General features: G+C 35.9%; 1 protein-coding gene across 1 annotated transcript in view; it reads left to right on the top strand.

Annotated features, from left to right (window-relative positions):
* Positions 1-14,953, top strand: part of LOC108701790 (carbonic anhydrase-related protein 10) — a 178,369-nt gene that overhangs the window by 62,451 nt on the left and 100,965 nt on the right. The window contains exon 2 of the mRNA XM_041576218.1: positions 6,563-6,637. Within this exon, the coding sequence (XP_041432152.1) occupies positions 6,563-6,637 (75 nt within the window). The remainder of the gene's footprint in view (positions 1-6,562; positions 6,638-14,953) is intronic.

Raw genomic sequence — 14,953 nt, 5'->3', positions numbered from 1 at the left:
TGCTGTAATCTGTTTTGTGGGGCCACAAGCAAATTGTATGACTTTCTACTCCACATTGTAATGGGTACAGATGCTAAACTATTTTTGAGATATCTTCTCCCTGTGTTATCTATAATCCAGATGCAGATTTAATAAATACAGGTTATGTCCACAGAACATTACATGACATGTAAAGCCTACATTTTTCTGCCATGTATATAAGTTGGGCATCTCCTCCTCTCACCAAAGTCACAATTTTTACTGCATATACCCCCTCCATTTGCCAGCACCATCACATTTTCCTAAAACAAATAGCTTTCACCAGGCTGCAATTTTCCCTCTGACACATCATGATTAACATTGACATCTGCAAACGAGACATGTATACTATAAAGTTCATGCAATGCAGAATGTAGGTTTACACAGGCACAAGCATACTTTGATAAAAAGTTCTGCTGGGGTTGAGCACTGTTAGGGGTGGGGGTAGAGTGGGTTAGAGGAGGAGAAGAAATGAATGATTAAGGGGTTGCCGAAGCCTTACTGTTAACCTTTTAACAACCAGAGTGGCAGGCTTCTAAAGATTTCAGAGGCTGTTCACCAATTACACTTTTGTTGGTGGGGTTTACATGTCTTTTATGAAAATATATGACTGTATGAAACATTTAAACTTTGTTCTTCCCTCTCCCAATATAATCCTGTGTATAGCATGTTTTATGGGCTTTTTTGTTTTATTGTACAAATGGCAAGGTTCAATAGAAGAAGTTAAAAAATGGTCACAACAACCTCGTTCATTTATTTATTTTTCCAGTTTCAAGTTTTTGGCCTTGTTGAAAATGAATGGAACAATTTGATTCTCATTGGCATGTGATTTTCTCTTTAAAAAAAAATGGATGGGAATATTCTGTCATGGTTTTTTCTTAGGTTTGCATTCCAGAAAAAAGTTGCATAAGTTCAATTTTTTTTATTTTTTTATGGAAAAGTTGAGACTTTTTTCTCAACCTTGAAAACTAGTAAATTGGCCTCTATATGTATAGATGAATATATAAAAAAATGTGCACCCTGAAACAACTGCCTGCATTATAATAATGAGGGATGGGCAAATTTTTTCACCTTGTTTCGCCGAAACAATGACTCCCATAGACATATGGCGGCAAGCGGCAAAAAAAAAAAAAAAGACACGAGTCAAAAAAAATTTCGCCGCGCGACAATTTATTTGACACCCATAGACTTTAATGGGCATCTGCGATATTTCACAAATTCAAGACTTTAGTCCTTAATTAGTTCCTGGCAAAGTCTCTAAATAAGGCCAAAACATTGGGAAAAAAAGAACATTTTTATGAGTAATGCTAGATGCTTCTGCTGGAAATATATGCATTCAATCGAGATGTGTTTAGAATACAAACACCGTAAGCTTGCTATTTCAAAGAAAGTCCTTCTGTTGTTGTATATAAATTGCTATGTTGCAATTTGTTGTGTTTACATTCTATCACTAGGACGCTGTTATGTTTTTTGCTTCTGGAAGCCCAACTGGTGTTACCCTATGGGCAGATAAATATACTACAGATTTGACTCATCGTAACTAGTTTGTAATTGTAATAGCCTATAGGAAGTAAACCCATTCTCCAAAAATTCTACATAGTCGGCGAATAAATTCACAAACTGCGCAAAATTTTGCCGGCAAAAATTTGCCAGCGAATATGCGCCGGTGTAAAGAAAACGGACAATGGCGTCAAAAACGAGACGCCAGCGCGGCTTCACAAATTTTTCACTGGAAATTCATGAATTATTCAGCGAAGCGCCACAGATTCGCCCATCACTACTAGTCATCTGTTTAAATTCATCTAATTGGTTGCCATAGGTTACTGCTGTTGGGAAAATTTAGTGCCTTATGTTACATATGGGGTTTAGTTTAAAAAGGTACCATTATATCAGTAATGAATATATTCATTTTTTCTATCCTTATTCTCTTTTTTTTGTTAATCCCCCCTTGCATTAAAACACACACTGAATTCAGTAACTTAAGTAAAAAGCTTTTGATATAATTTGGTTTTTCTAAACATGCAGAACGATATTCAGGTTAAAATAAATGTTTGAAAGGAAAAACCAAGGCGATTGGGGGCCAATGAATCTACAAATTTTGGCTGAGAATTCCAATTTTAAATATGTTCATAAAATGTCTTCCTCGTTGTCTTTTTGATATGTAAACACAATACAAAGTACTTCGGGTAAAGACCTGTGTGTAACATATAATAGCAGAGTTTTACAATGAAAAGGAAAACAAATCTTGTTGTCCGTTTTGCTAAGAGATAAAACACACACATATAAAATTCCAAGTGTTACATAACTCTTTGCATCTTGTGCTCAAAGGGTATAGAATAGCTCAAGAAATTCAACCAGTGCAAATGACCATAGCAAGTTATACCTCTAATGTATTATATTGATCAGGCTGAGTGCAATAGAAAAGGATTATTTATGCTTCCTGCCATTTGCAAAGAAGTTCCTCACCACTTTTCTGCTGAGCCATCATATACAGTTTCATAGAATATCTTCCTGCTCCAGTAGTTTTATTCTTTTCTTTACTTTGAAATGCAGTTCATCTTCTGCTTTTAATTTGAATGTATTTATGGTGTAAACATTACAAAAAACAAAACTGGGTGATATGTCAAAAAGGTGTAAAACGAAGACAAGTCTTCCATCATATTACAGCTGAGGTGGAGCATAGTGGGTGAGAACTGTGTTGTATGGACTTTAGTGAGCTTTTGTCTCTGTTCACAAAAGATTCACAGTACAGCCATGAGATTCTTTATCCAGAAAGATCCATCTCCCATAGACTCTATTTTAATCAAATAAATCAAGTTTTTTTCAAAATGATTTATTCTTTCTCTGTAATAATAAAACCGTACCTTTTACTTGATCCAAACCAAGATCAAATCAATCCTTATTGGAGAAAAAACAATGCTATTACATTTTATTAATGTTTAAATTATTTTAGTAGGCTTAAGATATAGAGATCAAAATTACAGAAAGATCCTTTATTCGGAAAACCCCAGGTCCAGAGCATTCTGGATAATGGGTCCATACCTGTACTAGGCCCAAGGCACCCTGCTGTTAAACATTACTACGGTCCCTATGAGTAGAAATCAGCTGTCAATGGGAATAGGGAACTGTAAAGGTGCATGTGCCATGTAACCTCCAGTAAGATAATAGGTCCTAGTTTCTCTAATATATATTTATTTTACATTTCAGTAATATTACCTTTAGCAAGTGAACACGACAATCAAATCGCCTATATGAAAATACCCCTTGCTTAGAAAAGCCAGTATGCACTTATACAGGGTTAAAGCAGTTGTCTTCATTGCTCTACCTGGGGCAGTGTCCACTGAATGTGACATATTCCAAAGTTAGTTTTGATGGACTTCATTATAAAATAGATTATTTAGATTGATACTTCCTAGTATTTGGATGCCATCCCAATTAATACAATCCACAAAACACTTTATGAAATACAATTCTCAGCGTAATGGTGTAATCTAACCAATAAGGCCTTATCCATTTTAAACTATTTTGAAGCGTTTCATTCTTCTTCATATTCTGGCTTAACACTTTACTTGCAGTCTTATAAAAGGAGATCTATTTATTCAGTAATATTAAAAAAAAAAAAATGACATGTTTTTCTACATTGGAAAACTGCTTCCAATTGACCACAAACCCAAAGAGATGCCAAAAATGAGCTTTAAAATATATGGTGGAAAACAGAAGCTTATTTTCATGCTGCTTACTCAAGAATAATTAATTTTCTTTCCAATTAAAATCTATGGCAATTTATGGTCACTTTGCATATATGTGTGAGCTACAAAGTGGTAAGATGAGGATTTCTGTTTGCCTCCAGATGTGCTGGACATTCTAAAACTTTCTGTGATATAAATACTGAGGGAGAACTTATAACTGTATATATTTGTGTTACGAATCTTTGCTCCTCAGTGCAAATTACACCCGGGGAGAAAGAATTCAGTTATTTTTTTCACACTGGAATAAAATGTTACAGCATAGAAAATAAATTTTAGAATCCTAAAGTATAAGTAAAATTTTCCAACAAATGATCAGCCTCTTAATAATGTATTTTTGTGCACTTCTGAGAAAAAGTCTGATTTCTGGGAGACAAATCTCTCCATGCAGAAAATATTTCTCCAAACAGTAGGAAAGGAAGACAATATACAGAAGCTTAGTCTAGGAACAGGCAAGGGTCAGTCCAGGCAGAATTCAAGCAGGGTGAGATATCAGGCAAAGGTCAGTCTAGGCACAATTCAAGCAAGGTCAGATAAATGTCTGTAACAGAAGACAATCCAGAAACGCACACAAGAACTATGGAATATAGACTGGCTCTGGATCACTGCAGAAACAAGTTTAAATACACACATTTGTGTTCCAAGGTAATATCACGTATATAAGAAACTAACGTTCGTGCATGCGTCTGGCGCATACCCACATACTGCAGGCACCTCTACCGCTGCCCCAAAGAAACCAACATGTAATCTTACAGCTGTCACACAAGCAAAGTCAGGCTTCAGTTCCCTATCAGCCTTGCTGCGGGTTGGTTCCTATCCTACAGTGCAGTGTGCTGAGAGCCACCAGCTCCTCTGCAAAGCCTGGTAAAGGAGGCAGCAGGGGAAGAGATGGATGGGACTAGTGGGGTTTTTGCAGAAATTGTCAATGAAGTAACCATAAACACCAGTTTTTGAAGCACATTCCTTCTACAAAACACTTAGGCATGTAATAATAGATGAAGCTGCGGGATCTGCTGCAGTAGAATCCTCCCTCCACCCATGGTAAAAGAAAACGGGGGGGGGTTCGGTGAGGAGACAGAGTTACTATGCACACTGGGCCCCTTCAAAGATTTTTTTGCAGGGTTATGCCCCTTCTCAAAGAGGTGCACAACTGTAGCTGTATCGTGCTTTCTGTTAGGCTGGGTAAAGTATTTATAGACTTGGGGTCAGCATGGCAAATAAATAATTTATCTAGATATATTTTAACTGTACAAACCTTTACGCATTAATCACAGAGGGTGAAACATTATAAACTGACATTTTGATCTTCTATCATTTGAAACGGAGTTAGTGAAATTAAGAAATAGATAATTTGCAAATATAATATTGCATGGGATAGGGAGGATTATCAATGCAAGCAGCTTAAACACCAGTTTTTCATCAGTGTAAGAAGCTCTGATTGAATTCCCGACTGTTTAACATAGACTGAAAGACACTATAAATAACAAATTAAAAGGATGGTAACAAGCATTTGGAAACACATGGAAAACCATAAAGATGGAATCAGTGGCCTATACATAATTTTTAGCAATACAGCAATTGTGTGGGAGCAATTAAAAAAACCTATGATGTATGAAGTAGAAGTATGTGGTGCTCTACCACAGGTTATTTCAGATGATACCAGATAAGGTGGAAGGGAGCAATAAGATATTCTGTGTAAAATAAATTAAAAGAATAATACATTTCATGGACTTCGTGTCAGATTTCCTTATTGCTGCTCAAACCCTCTGCTGCTGCCATATTTGTGCAGCAGTAGTCCGTTAGCATTAGAATCTCTGACAGGTTGAGAAGGGACTGTCAGGTTGGCAAAACAATCAGGTTTAGGAAAATCAAGTAATTATTTACAAAAGCAGCCCTATCAGTGAAAAACGGTCAACATGACCTAAAGGCAACTTTTAATGTACATTATAATGTCAAAGAGTAGATTTTTAGAGTCAATGTCAATTTAAAACATCTCAACTGTGAGCTAACTGAGGATATAGGAAACGTTCATTTGGTGATGACTTTGTGCATGCCAGGAATTACAGGGCTGTCCAAAGTGGGCCCCTGCAGTAAAACTGAAGTAACTGGACCTGTGTCATGCAAGGTACATTGCCTAGTCAGACAAGAATGGCACCATAATGTTTATCATGTAAAGACACGTTCAGCCAAAAAGACGTACCATAATGCACAGCATCGATTGCTCCAAGGTGATTCCCAGTGACTCAGTTCCAGATGAAGTGGCTAACCCATTCAGCCAAGAATCCAGAGAAACCAATGAATCTGCTCTCTATAGACTTGTGATAACTCATCACACAATGCCCCCTGTGATCAGACTTCTAGTTATGAATGGCCACAATACAACAGGGTGCTTCTGAGGTGGATGGACGATTATGTTTGCTAAGGGAGATGAGTGTTGTGTATCACTAGAGGAAGCTACATATCTAAATGTTATCTCAATGAGTTAGTATTCTTTCTGTTAGTGTATGTGATTTTCTAAGTTCATTTTAGCTTGCTATAATCTATGGTTATGGATATACTTGCAAATGACTGTACATAGGTAGCCATGTTGGAGCACTAATAAATAAGATGTATAGGCATTACCAGTGAATCCTGCACAACTTCCACTGTGAATCCAACAGTTACACTAACTATGTTTGAATGCATTGTCAATGGCTAATGCAGCAGTGTTTTCTTATCTCTGTAATCTTTTATATTGAAGTGAACTTTGGTGGGCAAATTCTGGAATTAACAATACATTTATCTTTTTTATATTTTAGCTCAACAGAATTCACCAAAAATCCATGAGGGCTGGTGGACATACAAGGAGGTTGTACAAGGCAGTTTTGTCCCAGGTAATATGCGAATTCATGTTCTTAACAAAATATTTATATTTTTGGAAATGTTTACATATTTGTATCTAGGAGTATTTGTTGAATCAAGCATCAGAACAGAAGATCTAGTGCAAACATCCACTGTTGTAGCAACTCCAAAGAATTGGTAGACTCCCACACATACTGCAGAAGTACCATGTAATATGCAGAAGAACAAATGCTTCAGCACGCCAGTTAAGTGAAAAATGATTTATTGGCTAATAAAGTACTCACAAAAGGTAAAGTTTCTGAGCATTTTACTTTTTACATGTACTTTATGAGCCAATAAATCACATTTTCATTTGCACTGGAATACTGTAGCACTTGTTCTTCAGATTACAGTTGAATTGAGAGGGAGTAATTATTGCAATAGGAGGTATTTAAACATGAAATTAGTAAAATAAAAAGATAAAATCCTATGAGCAGACAACCACATTAGTAATATTAAACACAGCTTTCATACAATTGTTGGTTTGTTATATTACAGGAAATTAGACCCAACAGACTACAATCTTATCATTAGGAAATTGCTTGCTCTGAACTGGGGAGTTTAATATTACTTTTTAGACAGAGATAATATTTTGTTTATGTGTTGATGTATTTATAGGAGAAATGAAGGATATATAATTTGTCTTTTTGATCCTATATTTTAAAACATTGAATAAATATAATCTTGGGTAGGTGTTTTGGGGTTTGTTTTGAGGGTAAATGTAGGGTGTAAAAATATTTAAGTTGGAATTTGTTGTAAGAGAAAATCACAAGAAAACAAAAAAACAATAGATAACAGAAGAGAAGAATTGACAGACAGTAGAATGTCACAATATAATTTGTACTTAATAATCTATACACATGGGGCAAGATTCCTCGACAATAGTCCCCTCTGAGGCAAATGCAAGTATGCCATACATTTGGCACATTAAATAAAAGAAATACAGGTATGGGATGTATTATTCACAATGCTCGGGACCCGGGGCTTTCTGGAAAAGGGGTCTTTCTGTAATTTGAATCACCATACCTTAAGTCTACTAAAAAAATAATTGAAACACTAATCAAACCCAATGATGATCAATTATATCTTAGCTGGGGTCAAGTACAAGGTACTGTTTTATTACTGGAGAAAAAGGAAATAATTGTTAAATATTTGAATTATTTGATTAAAATGGAGACTGAGAGATGGCCTTCACGTAATTTGGAGCTTTCTGGATAATGGGTTTCCAGATAACTGTTCTCATACCTGTAATAAAATATGCACAAGCAAATGCCTGAAATATAATTTAATTGGTTACACCCTTTTTAGGAGGGACAGATGGATTAAAAAGGGTAGAGAAGTTTGTTTGTATGTAAAGCCTGATTTAAAGCCATTCACTAAAGGAATAACCATAGCTGGCACTGGTGAGGGTATATAATCCCTCTGGGTAGAGATTTTGACTGGGCAAAAGGTTACAAAGAAAATTATCATTGGAGTATGCTATAAACCACCTTGTATAAGTGACGAGTATGAAGCTCAGCTGCTCTTACAAATAGAAGCGGCTTCACAACTAGGTCAAGTTATTACTATGGGTGACTTCAATTATCGAGACATTGACTGGGGTAATGGGGTTGCTAAAACAGAAAAAGCTAGTAGGTTTGTAAATATGCTGAATGACAACTTTTTATTCTAGCTCGTTCAAGAACCTACTAGGAATAACTCACTTTTGGACCTTGTAATAACTAATAATACTGAACTCATCTCTAACATTTGTGTGGGTGAGCATTTAGGGAATAGTGATCATAACATGGTCTCTTTTGAGATTCTGTTGCAGAAGCAATTCTATAAGGGAGTAACTAAAACACTAAATTTCAGCGTGCAAAACGTGCAAACTTTGACAGTATAAGGGCATCACTGCAACATATTAAGTGGGAAATGCTTTTCACAGGGTTAAACACAGAACAAAAATTGTCTTTAAAATGCTGCCTAATAAATATACATGTGAGTATGTTCCGCTTGTAAGCAAGGAACGTTGTTTCAAAGCAAAACCTTTTTGGTTCAATAGAAGTGTTGGTGTTGAAGTGATTAAGAAAAGACGTGCTTTTATGGCTTTCAAGTTAGATGGGACAGCCGAATCATTTATAAGGTACAAGGAGGCCGATAAATCATGCAAAAAAATCGATATGGAAAAGTATTGCAGCAAGCAGTAAAAAGAATCCAAAATATTTTTTTAAATATGTTAATAGTAAAAAATTAAGCACAAAGTGGGACCTTTAATTTCAGAGGGGGGTCAGCTGGTTGATGAGAACACGAAAAAAGCTCAGATTCTGAACTCATATTTTTCGTCTGTCTACACAAATGTGGAACCAACTAATAAAGGTTTCCTTATTAATAGTCCCAATTCTAGTAATACAACTAATGATGCATAGTTAACACATGAAGAAATTCAAAAGAGACTAGACCATGTTAGGATAAACAAAGGTCCGGTGCCAGATGGCATTCATCCCAGGGTACTTAGCGAGCTTAGCTCTGTGATTGCCAGACCTCTTTACTTAATTTTTCAGGATTTGTTGAAGTCTGGCATAGTGCAGAGAGATTAGCAAATTGTTAATGTGGTGCCACTATTCAAAAAGGAGTCCCATTCTCAGCTTCAAAACTATAGGCCAGTTAGTCTGATGTCAGTGGTAGGAAAGCTTTTCGAAGGGATAATAAAGGATAAGATACTGGACTTCATAGCAAATCATAATACTATGAGTTTGTGCCAGCATTGTTTTATGCGTAATAGATCTTGCCAGAATAACTTAATTTCTTTTTATGAGAAGGTAAGCAGGGACCTCGATTCTGGGATGGCAGTGGATGTGGTTTACTTAGACTTTGCTAAAGCATTTGATACAGTGCCACATAGAAGGTTTCTGGTTAAATTAAGGAATGTTGGCCTGGATCATAGTTATTGTACCTGGATAGAGAGCTGGCTTAAACATAAACTACAAAGAGTGTGGTAAATGGAACATTGGAGTACTGCAGGGCTCTGTACTAGGTCCCTTGCTTTTCAACTTGTTTATTAATGACCTGGAGGTGGACATTGAAAGTACAGTTTCTATTTTTGCAGATGATACTAAATTGTGCAGAACTATAGGTTCCATGCAGGATGCTGCCACTTTGCAGAGTGATTTGTCTAAGTTGGGAAACTGGGCAGCAAACTGGAAATTGAGGTTCAATGTTAATAAATGCAAGGTTATGCACTTTGGTAAAATAATATAAATGCAAGTTATACACTAAATGGCAGTGTGTTCGGAGTTTCCTTGAATGAGAAGGATCTTGGGGTTGTCTAATTCTGGACAGTTTCATTCTGTGGCTACTAAAGCATATAAAGTTCTGTCTTGCATAAAAAAGGGCATTAACTCAAGGGATGAAAACATAATTATGCCTCTTTATAGGTTCATGTGAGGCCTCATCTGGAGTATGCAGTGCAGTTTTGGACTCCAGTCCTTAAGAGGTATATAAATGAGCTGGAGAGAGTGAAGAGACGTGCAACTAATCTGGTTGGAGGGATGGAAGACTTGAATTATGAGGGCAGACTGTCATGGTTGGGGTTGTTTTCTCTGGAAAAAAGGCACATGCGAGGGGACATGATTACACTTTACAAGTACATTAGAGGACATTATAGACAAATAGCAAGGGGCCTTTTACCCATAAAGAGGATCACCATACCAGAGGCCACCCCTTCAGACTAGAAGAAAAGAACTTTCATTTGAAGCAACGTAGGTGGTTCTTCACAGTGAGGACAGTGAGGTTGTGGAATGCACTGCCGGGTGATGTTGTGATGGCTGATTCAGTTAGTGCCTTTAATAGTGGCTTGGATGATTTCTTGGACAGACATAATATCAAAGGCTGCTGTGATACTAAACTTTATAGTTAGTATAGATATGGGTATATGTAATTCATGTGAAAGTATGGAGGGGTGTGTGTATGGATGCTGGGTTTTCATTTGGAGGGGTTGAACTTTATGTACTTTATCTTTTTTCAACCCAATTTAACTATGTACATTCAGCAGTACAACACTGAAATATCAATGTAAAAAAATTGGGGGAATGTATTTAAAAAAAACAAAGGTATGTAGATACGTAATTAGAGGTAAAACAAAGACACAGAGATGCATATGTAGATACAGAAACCAGCTATAATGCACAGTAAAATTAATAATTATCATGGGGACAGGGTAGTTTTGATTGTTAGTTTCTACAGATAAAGTTCAGGTCACTAATGCACTGTGTATATATTTCTGCTTTGTCTTTTTCACACTTTCTTGGAGTTTGGAAAAATGCTGTGTTCACAATAGATTTCATCACTAAATAATTGGTTCTGGATCTCTGCTTTCAAATATCTTAAGGGTTGTAATGGCAAAGATTATTGATCTGGTCTTACATATACTTTAACCCCTTATGTGCAAACAAATGATTCTTCTGTTCTGGAAATTTATATACATAGTAAATTTGATTGAAAAAAAAAAAAAGACACTTGTCCATCAAGTTGAACCTTTAAAGTCTATATATAACCTGTCTAACTGCATTCTAAAAAGAATTACTATTGAGATTTTTGCAGCTATGTATGTAGTTATCTATTTCAATAACTTTTTTAACTTGTTTTTTGTGTTTGTTGTTGTCATATCCCTCTAATAGGTTAATATATTTAATTGGAATTCAGCCCTTTCCATTTCTGTCAAAAGTAAAAGCGGTTTTCAAAACTCTACACAGCTTGCCAAAGAGAACAGCAAGGCACTTTTTGAAAGTATTGCATCTTGATCTGCCCTTTTGGCTTGCAAACATTATAAATGCGTGCATATGGGCTAACAGATGGAGCATGCCAGACTTTTTAAATCCACTTGTGAATGCCTAACATGAAGTTCTACCCTGGGCAGAAGAAAATGAGAACACATTCTGTATACATACATTTTATGTTTTCATATTCAGCAGTGATATACTTAAACAGATATATTTACAATCCAAGTAAATCTAAAGTATTTATTGTTGTTTTTGAAATGCCATACCAATGTATAGGTATTGCTGCAATACTGTTTTACAAATGTGCAGCCTGGCAGTTTAACTTTTCTGCAGGTGGCTGCAAATGTCCTATCAATACCTACAGGTGCACCCAAGATTGTGGAAATCAGGTTTTGATTGATGTCAAATTTATCTTATGGGTGGTGCACCCTTTGCCCAGAAGATGTATTGTAGCTCATTTGTTCTAAAAAAAAATTTACTGTCTCTCTACCTGTAGGATTTGTGTCAGTAACTTTTTATATTTTGTTTGAACCTCAGTTGGTTATTTGAGTTAGCTCTGATACATCTACTAAGAGAGCCCCCACTAAAGTGGTATTAAATCTAATAGACAAATACAAGAGGTCCTCTACACTCAACCCATTATCAATATATTCAAGACATTGAGACATGTGCATACAACTAAAAAATGCCTTACCCTTTAAACAAAACAGGGATTGTTTGTCCATATATTGCAATATATTTAAGCTGGCCAACTACATCAAAGTCATCCCATATCTGGCCAGTCCTACTCTCAAATTGCATCTGATTCATTAAGAATTCTATTGCTTCAAATTATACATTTTAAAAGGGACTAAGTTTTACCTGCAACTTCCTTGCTTCTTTCAAAGTAAAACTCCCAAACTTGGCTGCCCTTTTATTAGACACCAGTGGCATCACCTGACTATAGCTGGGAAGGGTGGGAGCTACAAAATTGAGCTGGTCACTGCTCCTGTATAACTATAACAAACAAGGGAAAGTTGTGCTCACCACTAATTTTTTTGTAGCTCCCACCCTTCCCAGCTATAGTCAGGTGATCCCACTGGGGTCTAATAAAAGGGCAGCCAAGTTTGGGAGTTTTACTGCGAAAGCAGCAAGTTGCAGGTATAATAAAATGTATAATTTGAAGCAATAGAACTCAATGAATCAGATGCAATTTGAGAGTAGGATTGACCAGATATCGGATGAAGTTGACGCAGTTTGCCAGCTTAAATATATTGCAATATATGGACAAACAATCCCTTTTTAGTTTAAAGGGTAACGCATTTTATAGTAGCTTTATGCACAAAAGTCTCAACGTCTTAAATTGGTTTTAAAAATGAGTGGTGAGCACAAATTTCCCTTGCTTGGTATTAAACCTAACTGAATGTCAAAATCACACTCTGATTCCTGCATTAAGAAAGAATGAAATAAAAAACAGATTAGCCGAGAACTGAGCCGATTGCTGAGAGAGGGATAGTGAAGACTAATGTGATTATGTCAGAAACAGTACAGAATTTTTGTGTTATTTTTGGAAAGTTATTTATTTCCATGAGATGAATATATTATATTGCGGTTTTCACAATAGTTCCCTTTTAACATATATGAGTGGATGTAGCAGTGAGCCATTAATATAAGCAAGTTTCATAATAGGAATTAACAGTAAAAAAATGACCCAAAAAAGCAATAAGCACATTGCTGGTAAACAACAATCCCACATATAACAATTTATCACCAGGTCACAAAATATTACTTGTTCAATAAATGAATAACATTAAGGTCTGTGTGCACCATTATAGTGACATATTTAACCCTATTAATGCAAACTTTAGCAAAAAATGTTAGAACTTGGCTAAAGTGCTATTAGAACTTGGCTAAAAAGTAATCTGTGTTAGTAGTGCAGTAAATGACATTAAATGAAGGTGTATCTGCTCTTTGTTTTAGTTCCAGATTACCTGATTAAGCTCTTTAAGCACATACAAAAACCCAACTACATGGCAATTTATGTAATTTATGTAAAGGTAATAAAAACCTTGTGTGAAGCAGTCACCAGGTATGCATGAGATATTTTTAAAGGAAATAATCCCAACATAAATACTGGTGAGAAACCTTGATGCACTTGCTCCAGACATTTAGCATAGGACCAGTTCCCAGAAATTTTTTTTTTTTTAAAAATAAATGTTTTTGATGTAGGAACATGTAGTAATGGGCTTCATAGCCATGAAGACATCACGTTTTCCTACTATAAAAACACACAAACCCAATGCACAGTGTTTTGCATGGATCTCAATGGTTTCCATAGTTTACTTGGTTGATATTTTACAGGTAAAATGAATTAAAATATACAGTGATGACCACAAAGGAAACAAGGCCATAAAAGTACTCATAGATAAAACCAAAAGATAATATAAAAATATTTAATCTTTGGTAATTTCCTCATTATAAGCACATTTTAGACAGAAAATTAATGATTAAAAATTATGAACACTTTGGAGATTTATATATATATTTTTATAACAATTCTTTTATTGATTATACATGTGTACATATTATTGCATCATGTAACAGATTGTCAGTTGCTTGCTGTACAACATATTGATTGTAACTAGGCATTTCAGACATAACTAAATAATAAAGGAATCAATAACCAACAATGAACATTATTGTGTCATCATACATTTTTAAAACATATAAATGCTGTTTGTCTACCTTTATTGTATCCTCTTAAAGTTGAGCTGCTAAGTATGTGTACTACCTGTGTCTTGTGATGTGAGGGGGCAGAGCCAGTAGAGTGTTGGAGAGTATCCCCTATGAGGGTTCAAGATCTACCCAGGGTGCCCATATTTTTTCAAATATCTGTGGGCAGCCCCTTCTCAAATATGTAAGTTTATATAGAGGGATAGCTTTATCGATCAGTGCCTCCCAAGTTCCTAATTTCGGACCAGCAGCGGATTTCCAGTGTATTGCTATTGTTTTTTTTTTAGCATACATACATACCGTATATACCCGAGTATAAGCCGAGTTTTTCAGCATCCAAAATGTGCTGAAAAAGTCTACCTCGGCTTATACTCGGGTCAGCTGTACCCGACCCGAGTAGCTGTGATTGCAGTCACTTTTAATCATTCCTATATCAACAGTACACTTGGGGAGAGACTGCAATATCCCACAATGCCCTCTGTTGGTTATATGAAAGAATAACAGTGCACCCTCTGTTGGTTATATGAAAGAATAACAGTGACTGCAATATCACACAGCGCCATCTGTTGGTTATATGAAAGAATAACAGTGACTGCAATATCATACAGCGCCCTCTGTTGTTTATATTAAAGAATAACAGTGATTGCAATATCACACAGCAACCTCTGTTGGTTATATGAAAGAACAGTGCGCCCTCTGTTGGTTATATGAAAGAATAACAGTGACTGCAATATCACACAGCACCCTCTGTTGGTTATATGAAAGAATAGCAGTGACTGCAATATCACACAGCGCCATCTGTTGGTTATATGAAAGAATAGCAGTGACTGCAATATC

The sequence above is a fragment of the Xenopus laevis genome, chromosome 9_10L (genome assembly GCF_017654675.1).
Source record: "Xenopus laevis strain J_2021 chromosome 9_10L, Xenopus_laevis_v10.1, whole genome shotgun sequence".
In the NCBI taxonomy this organism is placed as follows: domain Eukaryota; kingdom Metazoa; phylum Chordata; class Amphibia; order Anura; family Pipidae; genus Xenopus; species Xenopus laevis.
Note: the sequence above shows the minus strand (reverse complement) of the source record. Positions and strands in the feature narration are given on the sequence as shown.